The sequence below is a fragment of the Scleropages formosus genome, chromosome 14 (genome assembly GCF_900964775.1).
Source record: "Scleropages formosus chromosome 14, fSclFor1.1, whole genome shotgun sequence".
In the NCBI taxonomy this organism is placed as follows: domain Eukaryota; kingdom Metazoa; phylum Chordata; class Actinopteri; order Osteoglossiformes; family Osteoglossidae; genus Scleropages; species Scleropages formosus.
This window is the reverse complement of record NC_041819.1, coordinates 9,450,895-9,478,833: the sequence shown is the minus strand read 5'-3', so window position 1 is coordinate 9,478,833 and position 27,939 is coordinate 9,450,895. Positions and strand designations below refer to the sequence as shown.

Below are 27,939 nucleotides of genomic sequence, written 5' to 3'. Positions count from 1 at the left end.
TACCAAGTCAATGCACTCAACCATTCACTTGAAGAACTGATTCAGAGACTAGCAGTGCAAAGTACCATATCTTGTAATATTAGATAGTTAAACACGGTATTCTGGTTCTTTTAATAATAACTGGGTTTATATCATTTTTTTAATTAACTCCAGAGACATTTTTAAAAGTAAATGCTGAGGCTGTATAATAATTCTAAATATTCTATTCAATCTGAATAGGGTTAATTACTGTCCTATTACCGCACTTTACAGTGTAGGTGTGAGGGGATGAGTTCTTTCATTACTTGTACTTCAGGAGGAAGGTGAAAAAAATTCCATCCCCCAACAAAATGACCCGATGTCACAAACCACACATATGAAAATCCAGCCCGACTGATGATAAGTGGGATTAATTCTGGACTGGATACATGAAAAACCAGATATGAAGAGGATGGGAGGTTCAGGAGACGAGCATAATTGGTTTTGTTATGAAAAAGTGAAATAGTGACCACATTCTCAGTATGGTGAAAGACATAGCAGACACAGGCACACGCACGCACACTCTCTCTCTCTCTCTCTCTGAACCACTTGTCCCATACAAGGTCACAGGGAGCCAGAGCCTAACCCGGCAACACAGGGCGTAAGGCTGGAGGGGGAAGGGACGCACCCAGGACAGGACGAAAGTCTGTCGCAAGGCACCCCAAGTGGGACTCAAACCCCAGACCCACCAGAGAGCAGGACCCGGTCCAACCCACTGCGCCACCACACCCCCCACATAGCAGACACTGTCATATAATGATGTACGACAGGTTTGTGACACTGCGTTGCAGCATGGGTAGTGAGACAGTTTTCAGTACTGTTTTTCTCAGTCTGCCTACTGAATAGCCGATGATGTGTGTGTTCAAGCTTTCCATGTTCTGATCGAGTACTGTTTCATAAAAACATCTCTCCGTCACTACAACAGAGGACATTGCGTCAGAAGTGGTGAATTTTTCCCAGTAATGGAGGAAAACGGCGAGGGCAGAATGGCAGTTTCACCCACCCAAAAACTTTCTTTTCAACAACCTGATGGTGCGGCAGCACTGGAAGCGGCACTGAATCAGATTCGGGACCATGACAAAACAGGACAAAAAAGAAGGAGATGTGCAAATCAGTTGCTTGATTTATGTTATGGGGAATGAAGCAGGGAACATCTTTGAGACTTTCACTTTTGAGAAAGGAGACGAGAAAACCAATTTCACCTAAGCGATAAGGAAGTGTGATGAATATTTCTGCCTGCATAGAAATGTAATTCGGAAACGTGGACCTTTTTTTCCGACGTGTTCCGGCAACCTGGTGAACCGGCAGAGACTTTTATCGGAGCGCTGTATGAGATGTCAGAGCACCACAACTTTGGATCGTGAATGTCGAAATGAGAATGCCCGCGATCACACTGTGGTCAGCATTTCTGATGAAGAGCCCTTTTTCAAGCTGCAGCTAACGCCAATCTTATTCTGGTGCGGTCTATACAAGACTATCCGACAGGTAGAAGGGGCCACACAGCTGGAAAGCCTTCAGGGCGAAGCTGTATGTGCCGTGCGGACATCCTCACAGGTGTATAGCAGGACACCTAAATGGCACAGAAAACCTAAAGATGAGCGAGCAAAGCGAAAAGAAATGTGGCAGGCATGGAAAGGCTAAACACAAGGCAATAATTTCCCTTGTGGGATCAATAAAGTATATCTATCTATCTATCTATCTATCTATCTAAGACAAGGAAAAATGCCCTGCAACAAAGTCCAGTTGGAATACATGCCACAAAGCTGGACATTGGGCAGGGCGTGTCCGAGCAAAGCGGCGAGTCAAGTCGCTGGCAGTAAATACTTCATTTACACTTAGCCAGTTGCAGGCAAAAGTGCCCAAATCCTCAAAGCAACTTGTGTCAAATATGGAATTTCTGAAGATGTCGTGGGTGACAATGGAATACGTATGCGCGTTAGTCGGGATTTAGTGCGCAGTACGTAACAGCTATGAAAGAGCTGAACGAGAGCAGGTGGGCGGCCCTGCCGTACTGTATTACAAAGTAAAAATGAAGGGAAACCGCCTTGTTATATTGTGTTATTAGATCTCGTGTTCACACACACACAGATTGTTTGAAACTGCTTGCCCCAAGCAGGGTCGCAGCGAGCCGGAGCCAAACCCGGCAACACAGGCCGCAGGGCCGGAGAAGGAGGGGACACACCCAGGATGGGACACCAGTCTGTCACAAGGCACCCTAAGTGGGACTTGAACCCCAGACCCACTAGCAAGCAGGCTCAGGCCAAACCAGCTGCGCCACTGCACCCCCTTACCTCATGTTCACTGTTGATGTAACTTCCCACTTTGATAAGGCTTATGATAGTTCTCGGGCTTGGAAGGCATACAGTATTTAATTTTTCAAGCAGTGGAAATGACGTCTTTGATTTATGAGGGTTCACCTTTTCAAGGGCTTTTCAAAAAAGAATTACCTGTGGAGGAAATGTGTACAGGTGCCGCATCTCCAGGAGCCGCGGCGGGAGGCGGCGAACGTGGACTGCGGTGTAGTTTTGAAGGCGACCATGAGGGGGCACCATACCTCCATTTTTCGGAGTCGCAATGAGAACGCAAAGACGACTGTATTACCGCAAATCTACACATTTAAACGTGTGGCGAACGTCTGGAACGCGCAGCCTTAACTCGCGTAGCCTTCGGGGGGCCTGAGCGTCACATAACAACATGAGTCACAGCTGTATTTTGGAACATGTTGCACCACCTCGCACAGTTCACGTTACGTAAGAGTAGCCAAACTGGACTAACGTAAGACTTCAAAAAAATTATGCATTTATAAAAACGAGAAAAAGCAGCACTGAGTAAACAGAGGCCACAAGACACTGATTGTGGAAGAATAAAGGCACACTGTGCAGCAGCAGAAAACACTGCACAGCGTGGGTGTCAGTTGCACGTTCGATTTTACTGTATTGTGAAATCGCGCGCGCACGCCGAACGCGCGTACGTAACCGCTGGTTCAGGGGAACAACGGGCGTCTCGCGCCGGGACCCTGCGCCGTGAGGTCACCGTGGGCGGGGCCGTCTGGGCAGCGCGCGCCGCTTGAGTGGATCAAGAGCTTATTACGCGCGATGTGTGTGTGACCGCGCGTGACAAAATGCCCTTTTGCGCGGCAAAAATAGACGACGCATTTTTAACTGTGCGCCAAACGAGACGAGCGCTCTGGAGTCGTGTAGAGAGCAGTGCGAATTCGCTCCTGTCACTGGAGTGCAGTTGTTGAGCTTGTCAGTTAATACAGTTACACTTGTTTACTTGTTGTTCTTGTTGTGTTTGTCGCTGTTCCCCTGTTACAAGTCACTAGGCTATTGCTGTAACCCGGTGTTGTGATGTAAGCAATGTAGAAATCATGTTAAAGTAAACGCCAGCTTTCTTTTCAATCCTCATACTGATCCCTCTCACTCTTGCACTTCAGTTCAGCCCGTGTTTTTTTTTTCATATTTTAGTTCACTATTTTTGTTCATTTGCCTAAAGCACTGTTGTGACGGGAAAAAAAATCTTGTCTTTTGCAGGAATTCAGTAGATGGGAACAAAAAACTGCATGCTATATTTGATACAAGGTAAGAAAACCATTTGCCCTTGGAGAATTTATTTCATTGTTACAGAAAGCAAGCAGTTTGCTTACACCATACTCCTAATTTATACAGCTGGCTTTTTCTATTACATTACATAAGAACTGGCATAATTTATTGTAACAATTCTTTTCAAAGCATCATTTACAATAGTGGTATTCATATGAAACCAAGTTCTGCTTAGGGATGAAATATACATAAGCACTTGTCCAAGCACACATACTTGCAGAGATATTTATATGCAGTACATTCTGAATCCAGCTGTTACGGAATCTCACCCCTTATTTTCTCTCAAATCTTTCCTTCCTTCGAGGTCTTGTAATTATGTGCATACTGTAATGCCACATTTTCAAAGCCGTTGTGTAAACAGAAACTTGTGTGAACAGAAAATGTTTTTGTCCTGTTATAACCTTCAAAACAAATTTCATCTTTCAGCACATTTTAACTGTCCGACTAAGAGTTCACAATGGGATTTAAGTTGTGCCATGTATAATTTTCTTTACTGTCAACATTCTGCAGATTGAAGGACAGCCAGAATAGATACCTAAATATTTGTTTAATATGAATGATGCCACAGTTCCAAGTTATATCGTGTTTTCAGTCTCCTCTTGTGTTAAACCTGATTACTAATCACTACTGATTAAGTCAATTCTGAACTCAACTGAAATACCAATTGGAAAGACATGTTGATGCCACTGCTTACATTTACATTAACATTTATTCATGTAGCAGACACTTTTCTCAAAGCAATGTACATCTCATAGGAAAATACAATGAGTGCATTACATCATGCTTGAATACTAAATGGGCGGTTTCCCACGAGTGGATACTTCAGTGGAGCTATCAATACGAAAGGAGAGCTCATCTATGCTTATCCATAAGAATATATGGCCAACAAATGGCGTAGTGGTTAGAACTTTTTCTTCTGAAGGTTATTGGTTTCAGTCTCCAGTACCCATGTCAAGGTTCTTACCCTGGTAAGTCATTGTAAAATTGATCAACATTCTAAGTCGCCTAGAACAAAGATGTCACCTCAATGAATGTGAATAAAAACACTTCAAAGCCGTCATGGTTAATTCCTACCTGAACTGGTCTGCTGTCGCTGGGGTGTGTATGAAACCCCTCGTTCCACCATCCAACACGAGACCGCTGTCCCCACCTAGCGGACCCCCGAATCACGTGGGAGGTTGGCTTATAGAGGCACTTTAATGCCCGGCGCGGTTGTGTTAAAACTCAGCCCAGTGAGGTAAGAACCGTACGACGGCCGGGACTCACTTAAAAGCTAAAGAGAAAACAACTTTAGAAGTTTTAAGAATTCAAATGAAGAAACGGGAGTACCCGGTGCTTATTGGGTTTTCCATCTCAGATGGGGATCGATGCTTTTAAAAAGGATTCGTATGTCGGAGAGCAGAGCTGCGAACGTCAGAATCCACAGGGAGATGGAGTAGAGCTCTGGATGAGACTCCGTGGAGAAGCTCGCGCTCTTGCTCGCGCTCTTGCTGTCGGGAGCGTGTTGACTGCGGCGCATCCCCAGAACGAGCACTGAAGGCGAAACTGCAGCGAACGGCGGGAAACACTTCACCGGTGTCGGGAAAGCGACATGAAGTGGAAGGCTTTGAGGGAATAGGCTTAACTCCCAACCGTCTGGAAGCGTCTCTCCGTTATCGCTTATCACCAAGCCAGCGTCCTGTTTGTGGAAGATCGCGGAGGGATGTGGTCAGGGCGCAGGAGACTGTTCGGTGTCCTTTCGGCACCTGTCATTGTAGCAGTGGTGTGCTGTGCCCAGAGGTAGGTCCCCCACGGCCGGCGTACGGCGAGCTGGGGCTCTCCGACCGGGGTTCGGACGAGAAATGATCCTGTCATTATGATTATCCTCCCTTTGCAGCGCCAACGAACCGGGAAACATGTCTTTTGTGAAGGAGACGGTGGACAAACTGTTAAAGGGTTATGACATCCGCCTTCGACCCGACTTTGGAGGTGGGTGACACTTAACATGCATATACATATACTTTCCTTAGCTGTCTTGGGAAAGGTGCGGACGAAACCCTATAATAAGGAAGACCCTTAAGGAATGATTGTGTCCTCTCTGAAATGCTTTTCAGCCAGTGCAGTGATATGTGCTCTGTGTTTGTTTAACCTCTATTTAAGGGGCCCCCGTTGCTGTTGGCATGAGCATAGACGTGGCCAGTATAGACATGGTGTCCGAAGTCAACATGGTGAGTGCAGTTTTGAGTTTACATTCCTCGCGCGTGTTTCGTGCGGCCAGTTGTTTGTCGGTCGCGTCTCAGCCGAGCATTTCAACTGTTATCGTTTAAGTTACAACAAGTCAGTAAAAACTTCAGCTGCATGTGCGCCTGGGCTGCCTGCTGGTGTAATACGAAGCAGTTCTGAAATCGTTTTTCTCTCTCTAACCGCAGTCATTTGCTCCTCCGTCCTTGTTCGAACGCAGCTCTAGTCACATTCGGGGGGCGCTGATTCCAACGTCTGCATTCACGCATGTGCGTATGAGTGCTCGTGTCATCGGCCACGCGCACAGCTCGTGCCGCCACGGGCGGAGCGTGGACGCGGCCGCTGTCCGCGGTGCTGAACTCGTGCACCGCCCACGCTGACGCTGCGCGATCCGCTCCGCTCTTTCGTTTTCAGTTCAGGATCCTGTGCGCCTTCCCTTATTTTCTCGCTTTAAACCTCTGGGTGCATCGAAGCTGATAATAGTAATGGTTACAATAACTAGTCATGACTCTAACATAATAACTGAAAGTAATTTGCTGAACAGTTTTGGTTCAATTAATCTCGTGAACGGATTCAAGAAGCTGTGACGGCGAAACACTCTTCTTCACGCTTCGGTTTAGAGTAATTCTCCATAATTAAAAAAAAAAATAGGGAATAATTGCTTTTAGAAGACAAGACACGCTGGTTTATTGTTAAGTGACCAGTTCTTAATTAAAGGCATCTGCTAAAAGTAAACTATAGCTTTTATGGTCAATGATTGATGACCATCCTTGAATATTTTATTAATTGATATTCAGCAGACCCTTTTTCCAAGGCAACTTTCAATGCTAGCTCTGCTACATTTAAAATTATCTTCCCATCCACACAACAGAACATCATAGCTCTCTGTCTCTCTCTCTCTCACACACACACACACACACACACACACACACACACTAGGAGCAATTTAATATCACCAGTTCACCTGAAACACCTGTCACTGGGAAAGTACTGGAGCACTCAGAGGAAACACATGCGAATTAGTTACTCACGGTGGCATCATAATACCCATATATTTACATATGTGTTTTATAAAATGTAATACTGTCCTCTATGCTACTACTGTACATTGGACAAGTAGTTCATCATAATGGATTTTTACGTACATTGCTGTAATATACAATTTATTATAACTCTTGTGTTTTACTGTTTATGCTGCCCGATATTTAGCTGTTCTGAGGCTTTACTTTGCCGTGAGTAGACACTCATCTCTTTACTGAGTTAGAGGGTATCATTAAAATCACAGCTAAATTATGACGTATTCCTTCGCATAACACACCAAGCTCAGAGAAGCAGAGCGGCTAAGAAGATGAAGCAATATTTCCTACTTTAATTAAAGGGATAAAGAAGGAATAAAGAGGAATCTGGTCACCTAAAATAGATTAAAAATATTTGTTGGCTGTTATATGACCAGGTAGTGCCATTATAAAACTAAATAGTCTCCATGACAGTTTTGCTTACAGCTTTCTCATACCAGTCTAGTCCCTAACCTCTGCCTTTACCAATTGACAGCAATGTGCACTGAAAGCATCCTTTGATTTTCTACACATATAAATTGCTCTGCTCTCACCCACAAACACACACACACTAAAGAAAATTAAGATTCACCAGTTCACGTAAAAGACACGTATTTAGACAGTGGAAGGAAACTGAGGCACCTGAAGGGAATCCACATGCACAAATCCACAGCTCAAAGAGAGCACAGACTGAACTGGATTTAAACCCAGGTCCAAATCCACCAATCAGGAGCTGTGAGTTTTTTCTTTTTTTCCTGTTTGCCATACACATTTATTATTTATAGTTCATTTTACTTTACACATTAAATCTTAATTAATGCACCCATAACACCAAACCTCTCCCTCTGTTGATGTAATGCACTCATTGTATTTTTCTCTGTGGTATACGTAGCTTTGGAGAAAAGTGTGTGCTACATGAATAAATGTAAATGTAAATGTAAACTTAATTCAGGAACCACTTATTTAGCTTATTTTATGCCTCAGTTGCTTTAGAAACTCACATATTGAAGTGCATGATTATCAGGCATCTGTTACAGCTGGCACATATTGTTAACTGATAGTCAACTTAACGTGACTTACTTGTGTAAGTGGCTCTGCAACTGTGAATTAGTTACATCAAAGTTCAACTCACTTTTTAATGTGGTTTTTGCAATATTTTGCCCAGACATTATGCTTCCAGTACATAAACTAAGCCGTGCATAAATTTTTCATATAGAATAAAAGCAAACTATAACTTTTATTTAAAAAACAAAATGCCTGTTATATTAATTAGTAGAAATTATCAGATTCATAAATACTGTTTATGTAAATTAATGTTATGAACATATGAAAGAGAGGCTGAATGCTTTTTAAAATGACATGACTGTGTTCGGAGTTGTATAATCTACAATTGTAGTGAAAAAACTTTAAACTACAAGAGGTTTAGAAACAAATGGTTCAGGTTGTTTTGACCAGTATAATTTGTAGAAACTTTCTTATGGTATGGCCATTATACCCCTTTACATCCGCTTTCTTATTGTTCATTGTAACTGCAACCTAATTTGTCAACATCTATGATGATTTTTCTTTTCCATTTTAAGCAGCCTGCTGTCATGGTTACGGTTCACATGCTGGAAAGGTTTCATGCTGTGAAATACATGGAGAGTGTGCAGGCGGTGTGGTAGATTATTATACAAGCACTCCATGTCAACAAGTAGCGTGCTTTTTGACAAGAAGGACAGAGTACCCTTTCAGGAATTTCCAGTCTTCTCCCAGAAATACAAACACGGGAATATGTTATGCAAAGTCATGCAAGGTATACTTTTGTTTGTGTTCAGTCAACATTATTGTTGCACTTTGCATTGGTATTTATTGTGATACAGCCGCTAGAGTTCTCTTGAAGCTATTATGAATAGCAAAAGACATAAAACAGAAGGGATTTTCTGAAGTAGAATTGTTTTATATTTATTTTAAATATGTATCTGTTAGGTGAGAACAGTAGATGTCCGCAGTACTAGTAGTGTATGATTTTATTTAACACTTCAAATCCCATTGGCTTGGCTGACGGGATTAGAGAGGTTTCCCTACTGTATATCAATAATGCAGCACCTCTTAGTCTTTAAAAATATACTTCAAACAAAATAATGTAATGTAATTTAAAGTAAACATCTCAAAAACTCTTTGGGCCAGTTATTGGCCTGTAGCCCAGGTATGTGTTAGCAGTTTGCTTTATACGTTTTCTCCCCTCTGCTGGCAGTATGGAGCAGCACTGTTAACTCAGTGTTGTGAGGTGGAAGCACTGCCTGCTCCACCACCATGTTTCCCATCCATCCATCCATCCATCCATCCATCCATCCATCCATCCATCCATCCATCCATCCGTCCTATACAGACATTGGGAGAACATGCTAACTCCATACAGAGTAAACCGAAGTCAAACCTATGCCCAAACAATATGGGCCCTGCAAAGCCACAGCGCTACTCGCTGCAGCACTGTGCAGCTCTTAGAACAACTATTCATAAACAAATTTTACACACTTCTGAAATTTGTCACCGTGTTTATTTTGCAGCACAGTTGTCATCGGTATTAGGATTGTCAGACCCTTTCTTTACAAAGTGGGGAAAGAGGAACATGCAAAAGAAAACTTTAGGTGGGACTCTCAAATTACTGCAGAGAGACAGGGGAGGTTAACCCTCACTGTGAAGGACGACGGCGTTTGCTAGTTTGCGCTTACACTTAGTTCTGAATTATTAAAGTTTGAATTTAAGTCACTCGATGTAGTGTTTCAGGTGTAAATCAAGCAGTAATTAAGGTTTTCAAATTGAAAAAAATTGCTATTTAAATTTTCTTAACACAATAGATGCATAAGCAGTAATATTTTTACACAACAATGCATACCAGGGATTGTCTGGAAACTCCTCACCAGAAGTTTAATTTAAAAAAGGTGATAACTACCATGCTGTGAAATGTTATGCTGTGTGTGTCTTTGAGAAAAATATTCTTTATTTAGCTGACACTTGTCCAAAGCAACATACATATTATTATTATTATTATTATTATTATTATTATTATTATTATTTAGCGGATGTCTTTGTCCAAGTCCACCACCTTACAGAGTTAATAATGTACAACAGCAACTACAAGCTATTTACAGTTATGTACCTATTTATACAGTTGAGAACCTCTATACTGTATCGGTACTCAAAGTACTTAAATCGGGGCAGTGCAATATGAGGGCCATTTAAATCAGGAATCTTTAGTCAACAGCTCTTATCATTATGCTACCTGCTGCTCCTTTATGTCATAGGAATGTAAAATAGTAAAAAAAAATGTCAATACTTTAAGGACAGTCACTTCTCTTCAGTTTGCGTGGTTGGTATGACAACATTGTGTTTGTTGTCTTTGAATCATAGTTTCTACTGAATTTTCTTTACTACTAATACTGTACGTGTGAGTTGTGTCTTGTTTTTTACTCGTAACTTTTTAGAGAGGATATTTCTCCCAAGGGCGTAGCTCATGGTAAAATAAGCCATGTCTTTTTCCATCACTGTGTTGTCCTGCTACTGTGATTATGGCGTTTGACATTTGCACAGTTGTTCATTAACCACCTGCATGCTGGACCACATGACCACTCAGTCAACCTTGGAGGTCCTACAAAGAGTCATGTGTGAACAAGATCTAGAGATAACCCTACTTCAGTCTATACTGGACTCGCCTCTACTGTTTTTTCCTGATGTGTTGCAACATGATTTTGCTCCCTCCTTGTTCACGCTTTCGTGTCTCCCTAACATAGTGTGGTTTAGGGAGAAGTTTGATCCTGGCTGCTGTATGTCAAGTCCTTGTAGTGAATCTCTGGAAAGCCAGAGGTGGCTACACCAGGAGCCTCCCCTGAGTTGCTCCGGGGTTGCTTTCATCATTGTCTTTGGATTGCCGTACATCCTGGGCTCATCATTACGTTTACATTGACTGTTTCATGTAGGACTTAATGATCAGGCAGATGAAAGCAGTACCTTTTTGAGGCTGTTGTTTAGGGTTGTAAAGACCTACATGGATCTTTCTTCTTTCTGAGAGAGATCTTTTCACTTGACTTGTTCTGTGTGCCCAAGGTCTGTGGAAAGATGTCTTTCAACTTCGTTCATGCAGTGGCTTGAACACATACCAATGAGGCTGGTAACATAGTGGTTAACGATGTTTACCTGAAGGTTTTTGGCTCAAATTCCTAGAGGGGCCCTGCTGTAGTACTCTTGAGAAAGGTACTTAACCTGAATTGCTTCAGTATGAAATACTGTATAGGGGGAAAGGACTGCAAGTCACTTTTGATAAAAGCATTGCCTAAGCAATGAAATAATGTCTCAGAGGGGGCTACAAGAATTATGTAGGAAGCAAAGCAATAGGAAATGCATAAAATATTAATCTGTGCAATGATGTTTTCATAGTAGGGGATATTACCAGGGGATTTTGTTGACTTAGAAGTGCATTTGTAAGAAATTTGAGGCAGGACAAATGCTTGTTCTGACAAATAATGTTGTTCGAGGCTAGATTTAATGTGCTCAATCTTTATTAAAGTCAACCACTAAGAGAGCAGGTTGCATCCAGTTGACACATACAAAGGCTGCTTTCCATCCTCTCAGGAAACTCCAGCACTGCTGGCACTGTCACGACTCACAGAAGAGGCTGCTGAAAACCACGTTAGCAAATGCCGCTGCAGTTACCGGTTTCCGTGGAAACCTTTATCATTATCCGCCTATCTTTGCATTTTTATTTCAAATATTCATCCAGGTGAGAGTTAAGGATGTTACACAGAAAAAAAAATGTTGAAAAATGCTGAAAGCATTGCAAATTTTAAATGTGTCAGAAATACTGCATTGTTTGAAATGCGGTTTTGCTCATTAAAATGATGCAGAACCCCACTTAAAAGAAAAATTGTTATTTTGCCAATCTGAATTAGGTAAAAATATAAATGTATTCATCTTCTAAAAATTAAAAAGTAGTGTAGCTTTCACATATATTATCCATGCTTTTGAAGATTGTGTGCCATCCAGTCACCATTTAGCAGTATTTGACAAATCCAGTCTTTTCACCTCAAAGTGAGAAGAAGCAGCTGAGAAGGAAGCAAAAGCTCACTGACATTTTTTTTGCAACCAAACCAAAAAGGGTTTTGAAGGAAATATAAATATCACTTTGCATATTATTACACTCAAGGTATATACTGCTAACTCTGGCACTTGTAAGATCTGTCTGGAATAACAGACATTTTAAGATTTAATTACAAAAATATAACAATAAATGTCAGAAATGTAAGCTGGTATTTACACTTGGTTTATTGATTCTTGCAGATTTATTAATATGTGGGTACTGTTTTTTAGTAGATTTGGCAATACTATATGTGGGAAAGTGAACTGGTAGGAGGATGCCTCAACACCCCCCTCTCGGAATGAGTTCAGGAATAAGGACATCTCAGTGCACTCAACACACAGCAGGAGTATTGGCCCAAGCCCCAGCAGTGTGTGGGTGTTCAGAAGATGTGTTGTCAGGGAGATGGGTATTGCTTTGTTTGGTTCCTTATTTATTTATAGTTTGATAGCTATGTTGAGTTTCCTGTAATTTTACACTCAGAGTTCAATTTTCAATGCTCTTAACCAGGTGCTTGCCTAACTTCTTCCTTGGGTGTTATTTGTATAAACTCTCCTGAGCAGAAGCTTTTTTTACTTGTGGTTCATTTCTTCCATCAAGAATAACTTGGCTCGCCTTGCTCAGCACACTTAAGAAAGATTTATCCATAAGGCCATCATATAACCTCACAGTAATGTATTTAAATATTCAATAAAGGAAATATTAAACATATTAAACGTCCCATGATTCATTTAGCCCTTGACTTTAACACTTTAATACAGGTGGACTTTAGCTCGGAACAAACATGGACTTTGCTGCACTATCACATGATAGTGATTATATTAGATTATACATAAAGTATTACTCTGTACACGTAACAAGAGTATCAGTGAAGACCGCTTTTCGGAGTGTATGATATTGCACTTTTTAAAAAATTCATAGTTTATGTATCAGAATGAGGCAAACCTTAATTTACTCAGTAACAGAGATGCTGTACATATTTGAACTGAAGACTTTAGCACAGCTTATCACATTGATTCTGTCCCTGAGTTGTCATTGGTTTCTTGTACTTGACGTTGTCCTATATTGAAAACTCAGTACTACAGCACCCTTTTTCATAGCATTTTTCAAGTGACATTGAACAGATACATAAAATGACCATAAAGAAGTACTTTCCCCTGTCTCATTTTATCTTTATTTAGTCATCCCTAAAATACTGCCTACATGGCAAATAATATTTTAGGGTTAGTAAAACAGCACAATCCTGTGTGAGGGGTATCACACTTGATAACTCTCAGTTACTAAAGTCCTTTACATCCAAGAATGATTAAAGTGAGTGAGTTCCTCACTCTGACCACAGTGGACCTCTACCCGTGAATCCGAGCCATTTTATTAAAAAATGCAGCCTGTGCAAGGATCGGTTGTCGTTAGAAAGAATACATGTAATCAAACATTTCTTTAGCACATTTATATGACTCACTGGACAATGCAGCAGACACTCTTGAGAAACATCAGGTCAGATGGGTATGCACTTAATCTCTGTCTTGTGTCCTGTGTTGTCTTGGTATGAGGACATCGCTCCCCACGTGCAGGTATCGTAACCCTCTTTCCATCCCAGCCGCTTTAAACTCAAGTATATTCATTGGGTTTCCTAACTTGCAGTCATAATTGCAGTGGTACACTTAGAGGCATCCCCAGGCCCTGTCCAGTGCTATTTTTAATTTGGCATGTCAGCCACCATGGGTGAGGGGGTGTTTGGGTGTGGAGGAGATTCCCTGCAGCGCTGGGTTAATTCTGGGGGTGGCACTGAAAGCCATTACGGCAGCAGTCCCCAGCAGTGCTCTCATGTACACATCCCACATGTTTTTGCCTTACAGATGCTTGTACATTAATACTTAATATCTTCTCTTGTCATCTCTTGTTACTGCAGTCATAGTTGGAGTTCATGAGAACTTTCCTGCAGCTTCTCAGCAGAGCATTACATGGGCTACAGTATCTATCCATGACCGAGACAGTGAAAGCAAATTCATAAGAAATGCTATGCATGTTCATAATTCATTTATGCCCTTTGTATGGAACTATTTGAGTGTTGTGTACTGCGTGTAGTACAGGGTATGTGGTAAATGCCTTAAGTGCACCATTTTCTAATCTCACCTCCGAAATTGCATTCGTCTTACATTTGTAACCACAACTGACATAGACACAAGTTTTCCTTTCCTCTAACTGAACGGATGGCTGTAAGAGGAACTCAAAGAGGTCTCAGTATGCCTCTGACTGCCCTTCCCATCCCAACCCAAGTGAAAACCTCCATTAAACTTTGCTATGGCTTGAGTGTGAAAAAGATGCTTGTAGATGTCTGAAGGCCCATCGTGCTACACAGTTTCATCTTGTCAAGAAGATGCTACTTCATACACATCACTGAAGAATATACACATTAATAATACAAAGCCCTGCTAGTTTCAAGGAATGTCGAATCTATCAGTGAGCTTTGTGTGCCTAAACACTGATTGATCGTAAAATCTCTCGCTTCTCATCCTGACACTGCCATTTATTTACACAACATGCAAGGAAAAATGGAGGAAAATATGATACTTTTCTGTCCACTCCCAGGCACTGACTATGTTTTCTACTTTCTCAGCAGATGTCTGGCTTCATGTCTGTATACATAATGGCAGTGCGAGACTTTGGAGTTTCTGGTGATAGTAGGGTTTCATTGTCACACTGCACTTCGCTCACCACAAGTTGCAAGTTTCTCTCTCTCTCTCTCTCCATCTGTCTCTCCCTGCCTTCTCAGCACATCTAAATTCAAATACATTAGTGGAAAATTAAGACATTACTATTTCCCATTGCTGCTGGTTTTATGTCATTCTTCTTTTTTCATATTGTTAGTGGTGCTGTGTTTTTCTATTTGTCTTACCAGGCATGATAGCTCAATTGTACTAATAGATGGATCATTAGTCAGTGAGGTGTGGAAATGCCATACCAAGGAAACAGAAGGATGCACTAAGGATATATGCAATCTACAAAGACTCCTGAATGCCTCATAAGGAAACGTAGTTGTTTTTGTTTTTAATAATGGAGAACATTTGGTGGATGCTCGAAACAGATTTGAAAGGAAATGATATTACTGCAGCATTGCTTAGTGTCACTGAGTCACAAGGCTTAAAACAAAATCAGTCAGCAGCAGTAGAAAGTCCAGAGCTGCCACATTGTGAGTTCTAACAGTTAAAGTTACATGAAAGGATATTTATAATAATATTTGATTAGCAGTCAGATAATCAGGATACTGACTTTACAGTAGTTTACTTGTGTCACCTAAAGGAAAACTGTTTTCTTTACTCTGTATTACTGTTACGAAGGCTATTAGACATAGCTACTTTAGAAATTTGTTCGTAAAGCAAGTGAGCCATAAAACACCAGTACCTTTTGGTTGTATATTTTCTATCACATGAAGATTGTATGTGCAACTGGAGGAAACCTGCCCACGGCATCAAATCATTAATGGCTCAGTAAGTGAATTCACTAGATATAATTAAACACATTATTATTATATTACATTACATTATTATTTTTTGGGGGGTGCGGTGGCGCAGTGGGTTGGACCACAGTCCTGCTCTCCGGTGGGTCTGGGGTTCAAGTCCCGCTTGGGGTGCCTTGCGGCGGACTGGCGTCCCGTCCTGGGTGTGTCCCCTTCCCCCTCCGGCCTTACGCCCTGTGTTGCCGGGTAGGCTCCGGTTCCCCGTGACCCCGTAGGGGACAAGCGGTTCTGAAATTGTGTGTGTGTGTGTGTGTGTGTGTGTGTGTGTGTGTGTGTATTATTTTTTGCAGGCATAGTTTAAGAGGTATCTTTATTTCCTCATCCTTTCATATGTGCAAAAGCATTTATGCAAAATAATCTTTCGCAGAGAATTCTATCATAACTTATTTTAAATAGAGTTCAGTTGATATGTCAAATATGGCATGACTGAATTCATCAAAAAGAATTCAGACTTTCATATCATATTTCAACTAGAGGTCACTTAACAGCACACCAGTGCTACATTAATAGATCAAATTAGCTCCCAAGATCAAAATGAGGAAACATAACACTTGTAAACTGTACTCTAATGCTACAGTAGTATACCCTTCAGGCAGAGCATGCCATATCTGTCCATGGTCTCAGCAGATGGCTGCAGAAGGTACAAAAATCATGGATTGCAACATGGGAGTGTGTAGGCCACACCTGAGTTCCCTCTCCCACATGCTAACTCCGTTGTGCAACTGAGCTGAGTCATCCCGCTCAAAGCGGCGCGTGGGAACCTTTCTCACAAGGGTGCTTGTTGCCACTCCATCCTGGGGAGATTCACTTTGAGTCCTGCTGGCACGGAGCAACGCTCCATCTCAAGTATGGGGGACTAAAGACGGAAGACAGGCAGGCATGCTGGGTCTTTTGACCTGGGAAGTGTTCCTTGGGCAGTGCTGCTTGTACCACACTGGTGCAAGAATGTGTGTGTACACTTAGAAAATGACAAATCTTTATTAAGTTTGTTTGCTATACCCTTCCATTGTCATAAACTGGATCCCATGTAACGTGTGCGTTGGTGTACCGTCCGGACGTAATACAAGCATGGACGTGTTTTACTGTACTGTCTGGACACAGACGTAAAGTGCGATGATCCCAACTTCAGATTTTAAATACAAGTGCTAACCAGGAATTAAAGTGCATGGGTGATGCGATGGACATGGAAAGAAGAAGACACACAGAGTGTTATACAAGATGTTGATTAGTGTTGGGTGAACGGAGCTAATACAAAGATGCATGGTGAAAGCAGGGTGGTACACAGGACCTGGGCAGGGTCACAAAGGCCTGACATAGACAGGACAGGAGCAGAAACACCTGATGAAGAATCAGGGCCATGAGCAAGAACCACTACATAATCACAGGTAAAGCACTGATCAAGAATCCACAAACAAGTGATGTGACTTCAACCCCATTATAGGGCTGGGAACTGATCAGGTTCATTGAAAGCAGGTGTGTTGGCTTAATTACATGGATCTGAAGTGGTGCCTCTGGGTCTCGCACAACAAATTTGTAGGGAAAGCGCAGTAACGTGATATCAGATTACAGTCAGTCAGTTAGATATTTCTCACTGGCTGTTGAAATATCACAGCAGTATTTTTTACTCAGTCATGGGCCATCATTGTTGTGGAAAATGAGAAATCTTGGGAAACAACAGAATGCACAGGTTTGTCATGAGCAATCTGAGATGAAACATGCACAGTGACGGTGCAGCGCTTCAGAGGATCCATGGTGTGTTAGAAAAGTCCACACTGGAATGATGCAATGTTTTGGCAACGGACAACAGGATGGATACCAGGAAAGGCTTATTTTTAATCGGAATCGTTTGAAGTCTCGGAGAATATCATTCTTACGACAGAAAAGCCTTCAGCCTCTGACTCTCACTGTCCAGCTAACCACTGGCTTACTTTGACTGGAATGACATTTGCCCCAGAAATTCAAATATAGACTGCAAATAAGGAAAAGGGTCAAAGGATAATGCTATAAAATATTAATGACCTAAAGAAATATTGCACATTACTTCATAAGGATGTTAAATCACTTTTTTGTTTTCTTTCTGCTTTTAAATGGTCTTCCAAACTGGGCTGCGTGGTAGAGAAAACATTTAGACATTCAACTCCTGGCAGGCACTGCATCGTCGATAAAAGACTTCTGCCATTGTTTTGGACAACGTCAGTGGCACAACAAGAGAAGGAGGGCTCTCTGTATTTTGCAGACTAATGCAGTCACAACTCTGTTTGGTTCCAGGATTACACGTTGACCATGTACTTCCAGCAGTACTGGAGAGACAAGCGCCTGGCCTACTCAGGGATCCCTCTGAATCTGACATTGGACAACCGGGTTGCAGATCAGCTCTGGGTTCCAGACACATACTTCCTGAATGACAAGAAGTCTTTTGTCCATGGAGTGACGGTGAAGAACCGCATGATAAGGCTGCACCCGGATGGTACCGTTCTCTACGGCCTGAGGTTGGTAGCGTGAAAGTCACCCGTCATCTCCTGTTATTGGCTTGTCTTTTATGGCTCAGCTCTCATATGGATTGTCCTTGATCTGTGTGAGAAGCTTGTGGAGGGTGCGCCAAAGTTTCTAATGCAAGACCAAGAGTTGAGCTATGAGGATGGGGTAGTTGTAGTGGGTGGAACCTTAGCCTGACACACATTTTGCTTTGGTGAAATGAAAAACCGTTTCAGAACAGTTTGCTGTATTAGGATTGTCCTCTGTTTCACATGCACTACACACACAATGCTGACCATGGTTCAGTTGACATTCAGAGCCTTAGAAGTCCAGACTGATAGACTTCAGCAACTTTTCTTCAGAGGTCTTCAAAAAGTTCTTTTGTACATGGCATGATGTACCTTTCTGAATGTCTGTTTTGCCAACTTTTCTTTGCATTGCATGATGGCATTGCAACAGCCAGCTCTTTAGGTTGATTAAAGTTGGTGGTGGGTGGGTGGACTGTTACTTTTTCCACACTTGTGATGTCACATTTCATTATGCTGTTGTCATATTTTTCTGTCTTAGACTCCATTCATATACCGTAGAATTTAATATAAAGAAGCTGAAAAAAAGAGAAAATTGGAAAGGAGGCAAATAATTTTTCAACATTAAATTAGGTTCCATTTACATTTATTTATTTAGTAGATGTTTTTCTCCAAAGCAACTTCCAGTGAACACTATGTAGTGTTATGAGCCCCCACACCTTATTCACCGTGGTGACTTACACCGCTAGATACACTACTTACACTGGGTCACTCAACCATACATCAGTGGAACAAACTCTCCCTGTCACTCGCACACTGTGGGGAACCTGAACAGCATTTCTTTGGACCGTGGGAGGAAACCAGAGCACCCGGACCATTTGACTTCAGAATATTCTTAAAAAGTAAGCTCTGCTTTAGATAAATGTGGTACTACACTTTAGATGAATATATTTTAACAAATATGAACAGTGTCAGTCAAAAATACAATAAGAACTTAGTTAAACCTTGAATTATTAAAACCTAATGTAAATTTAATATACTTTTTTAATTTTTTTTCCCATGCTATAAGTTGTACTCTCTCCTTTAAATATTTAACCTGTCTGGCCGGAGGTGGACGTACCCCAAAGAATCCATTTTTAACTCAGAAATACTGAAATATTTTAACGCCAGTATCTGGCTTTAAATGTGAGACATTGTATGTATGTTTATATAGTTTCTCGGACTATATATGACCACAAAATTTGAAATATGCGACTGTGTCTGTATCTGAATCTCATTAGTGGAGCAGACTGACTAACCATGGATTCTGCAGATGAATGTTCAGTCTTGGCCCGCTGTGGCTCATGACCATCCGGTGACACAAGCACACGTCACACTTCAACAGCTCACTTCTCCTCTCCTGTTCACCGGCGCTGACAGTTACTGGACTTGTAGTAACACGAGAAGCCTTTCCATTACTCTTCCCCTGTGCTCTTACCCCATGTGTCTTGTGGCTGCGCTCAAGCACTGAGCATGTTTCTGTCTGACCTAGGATTACTACCACGGCAGCTTGCATGATGGACCTGCGGCGTTACCCACTGGATGAGCAGAACTGCACTCTTGAAATCGAGAGCTGTGAGTACCGCACAGAGCGTTTTCATCCTTCAGTGGATCAATAAAGAAAGAGCAGGTCTTAACCTTAGCTTCTGGGATAACTCCATGGTCTCTGCTAATAAACACATTTCCCCTGCAAGAGAACACCAAACCCTTTGCATGTAGTAGGTGTGATTACTGTCGTGAGTAGAGTGATTCATCATTTTGGCCGGTTAGACCTGTCACATTGTTATCATTTTAAGTCAGTTGCATTTAACCTGTCACAGATGGCTGAAGTTGAATTAAACCGAAACATTGTGAAATGTCACAAATGTTTTGTAATACAGACACAAATCAGTCATAAGTGATACTAATATATGCAGAAGGTTGGCATTTATTTCATTATTAATCCCTTTGGATGGTCTATGACAATAAGTGGTCTATGATAAAAATGTAGAATATTATTTTAAAAACTGTTTTTAATGATTAGCATAAACTCATACAATCCCAGTTACTATGACAGAACTTTTCTCTTTATCTACTATATACTGTTGCCTTTTTTACCTGCAGTTATTATTTACATTTACAATGTGTGTTTATTTCTTTAGCATATGCTTTTTTCCGAAGCAACGTACAGTGTAACTCTGAGTTTAAAATTATATAAGCTGAGCCGTATCACATATGTGAATTTCAAGCGAGAACTGTGGAAGACACCCACCTGCTAGGCTTACGTAATTTTATTTTATTCTCCTTATTTAAAAATAATGACTGTTTCACTCTTATTGATTGGCACATGTTTATTCTCAGTGACTCAGGTCTTCAGAAATGCAATAGGTTTTCATTCTTGGCATGTTTTTTTTTTTTTCTCCCTACTCCAGACTAGCATGGATAATTTCAAATTACAACAAGAAATGTTCACAAAAGTTACAAAATGTTCTCTGTAAATGTAGATCTATTTAAGATATTTCCCAAGTGAGGCTTCTCCTATTCCAAAAATTATGTGAAAACTTTCATAATGTTGACTGGATTACTGCAATTTTCTTTTTTTCTGCTCTACCAAAAGTCTGTTAATGAATTGTAGCTTGAATTTTTAAAGCTGTTAATAAGGTAGTGCCTGAATATAACTGAACTTCTTCAAAGATATCGCTCCAAATGTACCCTCCCATCGCTTGAGGTTAGTCTTCTTCAAATTCCTGAACTACGAACTACTTACTTGAGAAGTTGAAAGGCCAGTTTCTCTTTTAATGCACCTAGATTATGGAATAGTGTTCTAAAACTGAAAAAATACACCATCTGCAGAACATATTAAACTTGTGGTTTTTATATAATCTGGGTTTTATCTGCTTTTTATGTAATTTGTAATATTTATTTATTGAGTTATATGTTTGTAAAGTTATATATAGTGATACTTGAAAGTATGTGAAGCCTGTAGGGATGGTCATTATTTTTCTATAAAATTTTAAAATAAACATATAAACTCTAAAATCTAAATTTTAAATAAAATAAACCTGTAAAGCGAGTAAAAGATGGTTTACACGTCCAATTTTACATACCTCACAAGAATACATAATAATAATAATAATAATAATAATAATATGTTCCCCTGTCTATTTTTCTGTTGCAGATGGCTACACCACGGATGACATTGAGTTCTACTGGAAAGGCGGCGAGAACGCGGTCACTGGGGTGGCGAGTATAGAGCTGCCCCAGTTTTCCATTGTTGACTACAAGCTGGTATCAAGGAATGTTGTGTTTTCCACAGGTGACATCAGACTTTTTTTATCTGTTTTGTATTTACTTTGACGTAGCATTTTCATCATGTACTGCTGCGCTGTGTTTTCATAAATATAAATAACTATGTGAAAATGACTAATAAAATTGAACACATTATCTTTTTTTACATTCTGTGGAGAAATTATATTTAAACTGTAAATTTATTGCTAATTTAATACAGAATGTGTTTTTACACACTTAAAAAACAGCTTTTGTATGCCTTATGTGTGGTTTGTCAAGTGCCACTGACACAGCACAAAGCACACAATGAAGCACTGCTTCAACAACAAAAAATACACTGAAAAAGCACTAAAAAAACATCAAGTACTTTGCTCGACATGTTTCTTTGAAAACCGTTGATTTTTAACAGCCTTTTGAGAGAAGAAATGAGCAAATTATGTTTTCATGACATTTTCCAAGAAGATCTGTTTGTTTTTGGACTTCTGGTTCAAAATTTGCATGATTGCAAGATTTTCTCATTGCTCTCTAGGTTTCACTCTGTGTTACTAACTGGTGAATGACAATGGAGTAGCAATTATTGTCCTGCCTTCCCATGTTTTTTCCCTCAAATACAACTCTTGTGTCTAGATCATACCTTCCTTCAACCTAAAGACCAAGAACATCAGTTACTTTTTTGTTTTTTACTCTATTAATTTACCCCTTAGTTTACCGTTCTTTTAATAATAAAATTTGTAAGGGGTGTTAGTTTACTATGTGCAAATAAGTCACCACATATTTATTGTGTAAGATATGTTGTGCTACAATGAATGCTGAAAAGCTTGGCTAGCATTCTAAATTAAGAATAATAACACATTTCAAATTATTAAAGGTATTTAATCCCTTTAATGTAGATAAAAATACATTTCCTGGGCTATGTATTTTTCATTGGAGCATTATGGAATTTATTAACATACATATAAACAGAAATAGACTTAATAAATATGATAACAGTGAGTGCCTAAACAGTGATGCCTCACTGTATAACTTCCTTCCCATTGATTCTACAAAGTCCCAGCTTTATCATAATGCTGTATGTACAAAAATATTCATGTACAGTACCATCCCAGTGATTTGTTTCAGTATACAAATTTCAGCTGTACTACTAAAGGACTTTACACGTTTCCTCATATTATGAATAGTTTTGCTGGTCTATCGCCATTCTTTGTGTGCCTTTCAGAATATGTCCATTTTTTCAAGGTGCCAAATTGTTTTTAATATTTCTCTGTTCTGTATACATTCTTTAACATTATGGGCATTAAGCTCAGTGCTGGAAATAAGACATTGTTGTGACATTTTTACTGAAGATGGATATTGCTATGGTGCAAAACCACATCTATCCTGTTGTTGCCATAGGAACTAAAACAAAGGTAAACTATGTGTGTGCACTCCCTAACATTAATATTAATTTTGTCTTCTTCAATGTTTTTTAAAGGTGCTTACCCAAGACTGTCACTGAGTTTCAAGCTGAAAAGGAATATTGGGTACTTCATCCTCCAGACCTACATGCCCTCTATTTTGATCACTATCCTGTCTTGGGTGTCATTCTGGATTAATTACGATGCCTCTGCTGCCAGAGTTGCTTTGGGTATGTTTTCTGTTTTGGCAAAATCAAAGCATACATTTCTATTTGCAGAATTAATAACATGAATTTATTGTTACATTTATATTCAGTCATTTCTATCCTGCCATTAGTAACACTAATTACTATGTTTTAGGAAAGATCCCAGGATTTCAGTGAAAACAGCCCACATCTGGGAAATACCTAACCAGTAACTTAGTCCAGAGCTCTTTCAAGTGCGCTGCAATTTGGGCTGCTGTTTTTCCGAAAAATACATAATCTGAAAAAATAAAAATCCTTTGCCCAGTGCAAGATTTCAGTACAGTATGACTCGCTGGATGCAACTATCCCTGTAATGACCAAGCACCTCTGCATAATCATTCAGTATATTGCCTTTGTCTCCATGTCTCTTTCATTGTGCTTCTCCAGTTATTTCCTCTGTACTCTCTCTGTGCTCCCTTTTGCCCAAACTCGATATAATGAGGTCTTCTTTATTAATCATACAGAAAAGTGAATATCAGTGTTTGCCTTCATTAAAATGGTTGTAGTTTGCAACAAGGCTAAAGGTGACCTGAAGAACATCATCATTACAAGCCTCACATTCCTATTACAGGATTGGTCTGGTCTCCAGATAAGTGCCGGAAAAAGCTCCAACCATGAAATCAATGGAGCTGGCTCAGTATTAAATTTACTCCCAGACTCAATTCACTGGTATGCTCCTGTGCCACTGCACTTCAATCCTAAACACTTCAATTGTTCTCCACTTACATTTTCCACTCTTCTGAGAATCATTTAATAATTTTTTGTTCTAAGAATCCATTTCAGAGGTTTCACCTATTAGTGATGAGTCATTCTATATGAATAAGAAAAAATGGTGTCCATATTAGCTGTAACTTAATAGTTTGATGCAAAACAAAACATGCAGAAAATATATGCAGTGACAACATTTTCTTGTATTAAATATTTGATTAACCTCCCCTTTCCTACTAAGCCACGGAGTATGTAATCAAGACCAAACCAAATGATAGATTCGAACCACGTGTCTTTCAGGAATAACAACCGTGCTGACAATGACCACCATCAACACACATCTTCGAGAGACTTTACCCAAGATCCCCTACGTCAAAGCCATTGACATGTATCTGATGGGCTGCTTTGTCTTCGTATTCCTGGCCTTGCTAGAGTACGCGTTTGTTAATTACATCTTCTTCGGAAGAGGTCCTCAGATGCAGAAGAAGCTTGCAGAAAAGGCTGAGAAGGCCAACAATGACCGCGCTAAATATGATGGAAATAGGGTAAGACCGTCATGTGTCACTTACAAACTGAAACTATGTCAGCTATTGTTATTTTAAAAAAATCACTGAAACTCTAGATCTGCAATTGACTGCAAGTGTATGACATTTGTCAACATTAGATAGTCAATGGAAGGCAGCATATTTCCATAGCCTGAATAGCAGATCTACTTCCTTTCCTGTAAAGGAAAATGAGGACCCCTCAGAAAAGCAGGAATGATGTATTGTTTTATTATAGCTATGGTATGAATTACATTTAATAGAGAGCCCAAGACATTTAAAGGTTGAAACTTCTGAAAGGTTTCTATCAGACAATGTAAATTCACTTATAGTAATCTATTTGTAATCTAGCTATGTTTGCCAATTTCATTGTGAGATGCATAAAATGGAACAGCTTCCATCCAGTGTACTGGATAGAGATTATGTTACACTATCTCTTAGCCTCTGTTACCGAAAGTGTTATCAGGACCCTCTGAAACAACTTCACAAGGTTTATTTGCAGAGATTTCAAAGTAGCACCAACAAGAGCAACTTTCAAAAGTCAACCTATTTGGGGAAAACAAAACTAGATATTTTGTTTATTCGCGGATTTTAAATACCACTCACTAAATATAACGTGTTTGATCCATGCACCATTTTTTATGACAGATGTTAAATTTTTAAATATACTCTTAATTAAAAGTTATTCAGCCACTTTGTAGTGTTGTACAATAGCATATTTAATGAGTTTATTACCCATCTGAATGTACAGACATTGGATTTATTATTGAAATGTCTCCCCCAGCTGTTCCTCCCTAAGGTTGCAGTACAGATCAAGTGAAGGGTCTGATATGAAGGGTCACAAATGTAGGGTTTCAGGTGAACCATACTATTGTTTTTATGTTCTCTGCATAGTCCACTCTGGAAGGAGGCAACTGCAAACCATCATCGGCCAAGCAGTCCAATCAGGTCCAAGGCCATCATCACTCACAGCCGGTGAGTGTGTGTCTAGTGCATTTGGATGAGTTGGTATATCCGTGTTCCTGCTATGAATCATATGGCGTGCCTCTTCTCTTCGCAACAGGGAACACACCGTATTACCCTCACTTGAGATGCAATATATTGTGTCCTGGTCTATTCGTTCTGGCACCATAGTCGATCATGTGCAGTATTTCCCCATGTATCTGGATTTATGTACATGATTCACTCAGTATGTTTTGCTTCTCTCAGTGCTGTTTTTCGCTTTCCCTAAATCACTAAAGTCACGTTTGTCATTTGTAAAATTGTCATTTAAAAAAAACTGGATCCAGAAAAAAAATTTTCACTTTGGGGGACTTAATTCAACTCATTAAAGTAGTGGTTCACATTGTTACTAAATGTTAAAAGATAACTGAAATTCTTTATCAGTTATTAGTTTCAGTTTAAACAGATATTTGAATGCTTTGTTCTTGCTTTACTGTTTAGGAGGTGAAAGGAGAAAAATCAATAAAATAGCTAAGAAAAATAACCTGGAAATGTTCTTTCAGTTTGACAGATATCACTTTGCAGTTTATCTTGCACAGGAAAACTAAGTAAGTAATTAAGTGTTTTCCTGTAACAGTGAACCCTAAAATACAATATTAATTAAAAAAAAAAACATGCTTTAAGCTTGGCATGTACAATACATATTTGATATATGCTATACTTCAACATGTATATAATGGGCCATACAACAGCTGACACAAGCATTTGCAAGTTCTGCAAGCTTAGTACTGTTGAAAACAAAAAATATTAGTATAAAAACTGTTATAAAAAATGTTCAGAAATTTTAATAAGAGACTGCATAGTTTGTTCAGTTATTTTCTATCAGGGCTTTGCAAGTCTTTTTGTTAAAGAGGTGCTCTTGTCAAGAAAATAGTCATTTGTGAGCATGCACTGTCTTTGTGGAATATGATTTTATATTGTTCATATGTTATAGTGATTCCTTTGTTAGTGCATTGGCCAAGGAGTTACTTCATTTAAAACCAGTTGTGTTTCCCTTCCCCAAGGTTGACTCACATGGAAACATTCTACTCACCACACTGGAGATCCACAATGAGGTGGCAGTTAATGAAGTCACAGGCAGTATGAGTGAGACCAGGAACTCCTCTGCAGCCTTTGAGGGCTCTGGGATCCAGTACAGGAAGGGCAGCGCTCCACGGGAGCCACGGCACCACGGAATGGACCGAACTGCAGCACTGAAGAAAACTCGCCTGAGGAGAAGGTCCTCACAGCTCAAAATCAAAATCCCTGATCTGACAGACGTGAACGCCATTGACCGGTGGTCGCGGATAGTCTTCCCAGCCGCGTTCTCCCTCTTTAATTTGATCTATTGGCTCTACTACGTGAATTAAGTGACATGTTGTTTTTTCATTCCATTTCTTCTTGTTTGTTTTTGGAAAGACTTCTGCCTGCCAGGAACATCTCTATTTGTCCTTTTTGCTAAAGGTTTTTATACGGTACTTATTAAAGAAGGATATCAAGGGAATGCAAGTAACCCTCAAAACTTTTTTTCAAGAACTGTTGGGGATAAAAGATGTGTTTTGAACATCTGAACTTTCAGAAGCACTGAAATCATGTGCATATTGTAAATATAGATGTATATATTCTGCAAGTGAAAGTAAAGAACTGTTACAGACATATCAATATGATAAACGCCATATGATAATAATGCTTTTATAATAATATTATTTAAAAAAATTTGCAATAGTAAATGATGTTTTATTCCAGGAAGTTGAAAGATAATATCATTTACAAACACAACAGTACTATGTGCATTAAGTTAATGAGTTGTGTGAACATGACTTTAAAATATTCATGGAATATGAGTTTTGTCATTGATAACATATAAATCTTTGCATTTTTCTTTCATTGCCTTTACTGTATTATGCTACTATTAACATATTCTTGCTTCTTGTAGATTTTTAAGTGTATCCATTACAGTGGCATTATGTCATTATGACATTTTGAAGTCATTCTTTTACCTTTAAACTATTTTTCCAGAATTTAAAAATGTTTGCTTATAAACTTGTAATGGCATGAAATAAGATTATTCAGTATAACCTGTTTTGCTTTTTCAACAGAAAATCGCACACTACTGAAAATAGCCCACGTGTAATACAATGTCACTTTTGACTGAATTTATACCCTTTTTGTTTTCATATTTCCGTATGTATTTATATGTAAGAATAACATGCATACATGTGTAAGAGTTATCCGCAGAGGATTTTGCTCATACTTGATATTGTGACCAAAAAACTGAACTATGCTGTTTATCATTAGCATGTAGGTACAGTAACATATTCAGTCTTCTCAATATTCCAACCTTAAACAGCTCTGTAATGGTGTTGCATATTTTCCAGTCACCTCAGTAAAATGTGTTTGTAGCCTACATTTAACATGGTATTAAGCATTGTTCTAAGTGTTAAAGTTGTGCCATAAGGGTTGTGCCTACAACAGCTTAAACATCACATAAGTTCTGTTATCATAGAACTTTCACACATTAGGCATATTTCATTTCCAGTTTGAGAGCTTAAAAGTCTAAATATTTAGTAGGATAGGTCTCACCATATACAGTATAACATACATTGTTTCCAGACAGGTAGTTTTGTTGTCACATATTACAACACATTGTAATAGAAGTAATAATGCAATTAACAAAAAAGTAACGTAATAGCACAACGGGTTATATTATATAGAATGGTGTAAATATACATTTTTT

The 27,939-nt window shown here is 39.7% G+C and overlaps 1 protein-coding gene across 2 annotated transcripts; it reads left to right on the top strand.

Moving 5' to 3' along the window:
• The first annotated feature begins 3,158 nt into the window (after window positions 1-3,158).
• LOC108920432 (gamma-aminobutyric acid receptor subunit beta-3-like) lies at window positions 3,159-26,871 on the top strand. 2 transcript variants are annotated; one of them, XM_018729181.2, is made up of 11 exons: window positions 3,159-3,266; window positions 3,552-3,599; window positions 5,497-5,588; window positions 5,760-5,827; window positions 17,794-18,014; window positions 19,558-19,640; window positions 21,223-21,360; window positions 22,804-22,956; window positions 23,980-24,224; window positions 25,116-25,196; window positions 26,228-26,871. In XM_018729181.2, exons 3-11 carry the CDS (start codon window positions 5,516-5,518, stop codon window positions 26,570-26,572), a joined length of 1,407 nt encoding a protein of 468 aa, XP_018584697.1. In that variant the 5' UTR covers window positions 3,159-3,266; window positions 3,552-3,599; window positions 5,497-5,515; the 3' UTR covers window positions 26,573-26,871. The 2 variants fall into 2 exon arrangements, with proteins under 2 accessions (XP_018584697.1, XP_018584696.1); XM_018729180.1 differs by lacking the exons at window positions 3,159-3,266; window positions 3,552-3,599 and adding an exon at window positions 5,211-5,399.
• Window positions 26,872-27,939: the final 1,068 nt, after the last annotated feature.

Excerpts from the sequence above, each read along its gene's own strand:
- LOC108920432 (XM_018729180.1), top strand. The coding sequence starts at position 5,323 with ATGTGGTCAGGGCGCAGGAGACTGTTCGGTGTCCTTTCGGCACCTGTC. Across the intron at positions 5,589-5,759 it reads CCTTCGACCCGACTTTGGAG|GGGCCCCCGTTGCTGTTGGC; the intron begins GTGGGTGACACT and ends CCTCTATTTAAG. Across the intron at positions 18,015-19,557 it reads ACCGTTCTCTACGGCCTGAG|GATTACTACCACGGCAGCTT; the intron begins GTTGGTAGCGTG and ends TGTCTGACCTAG.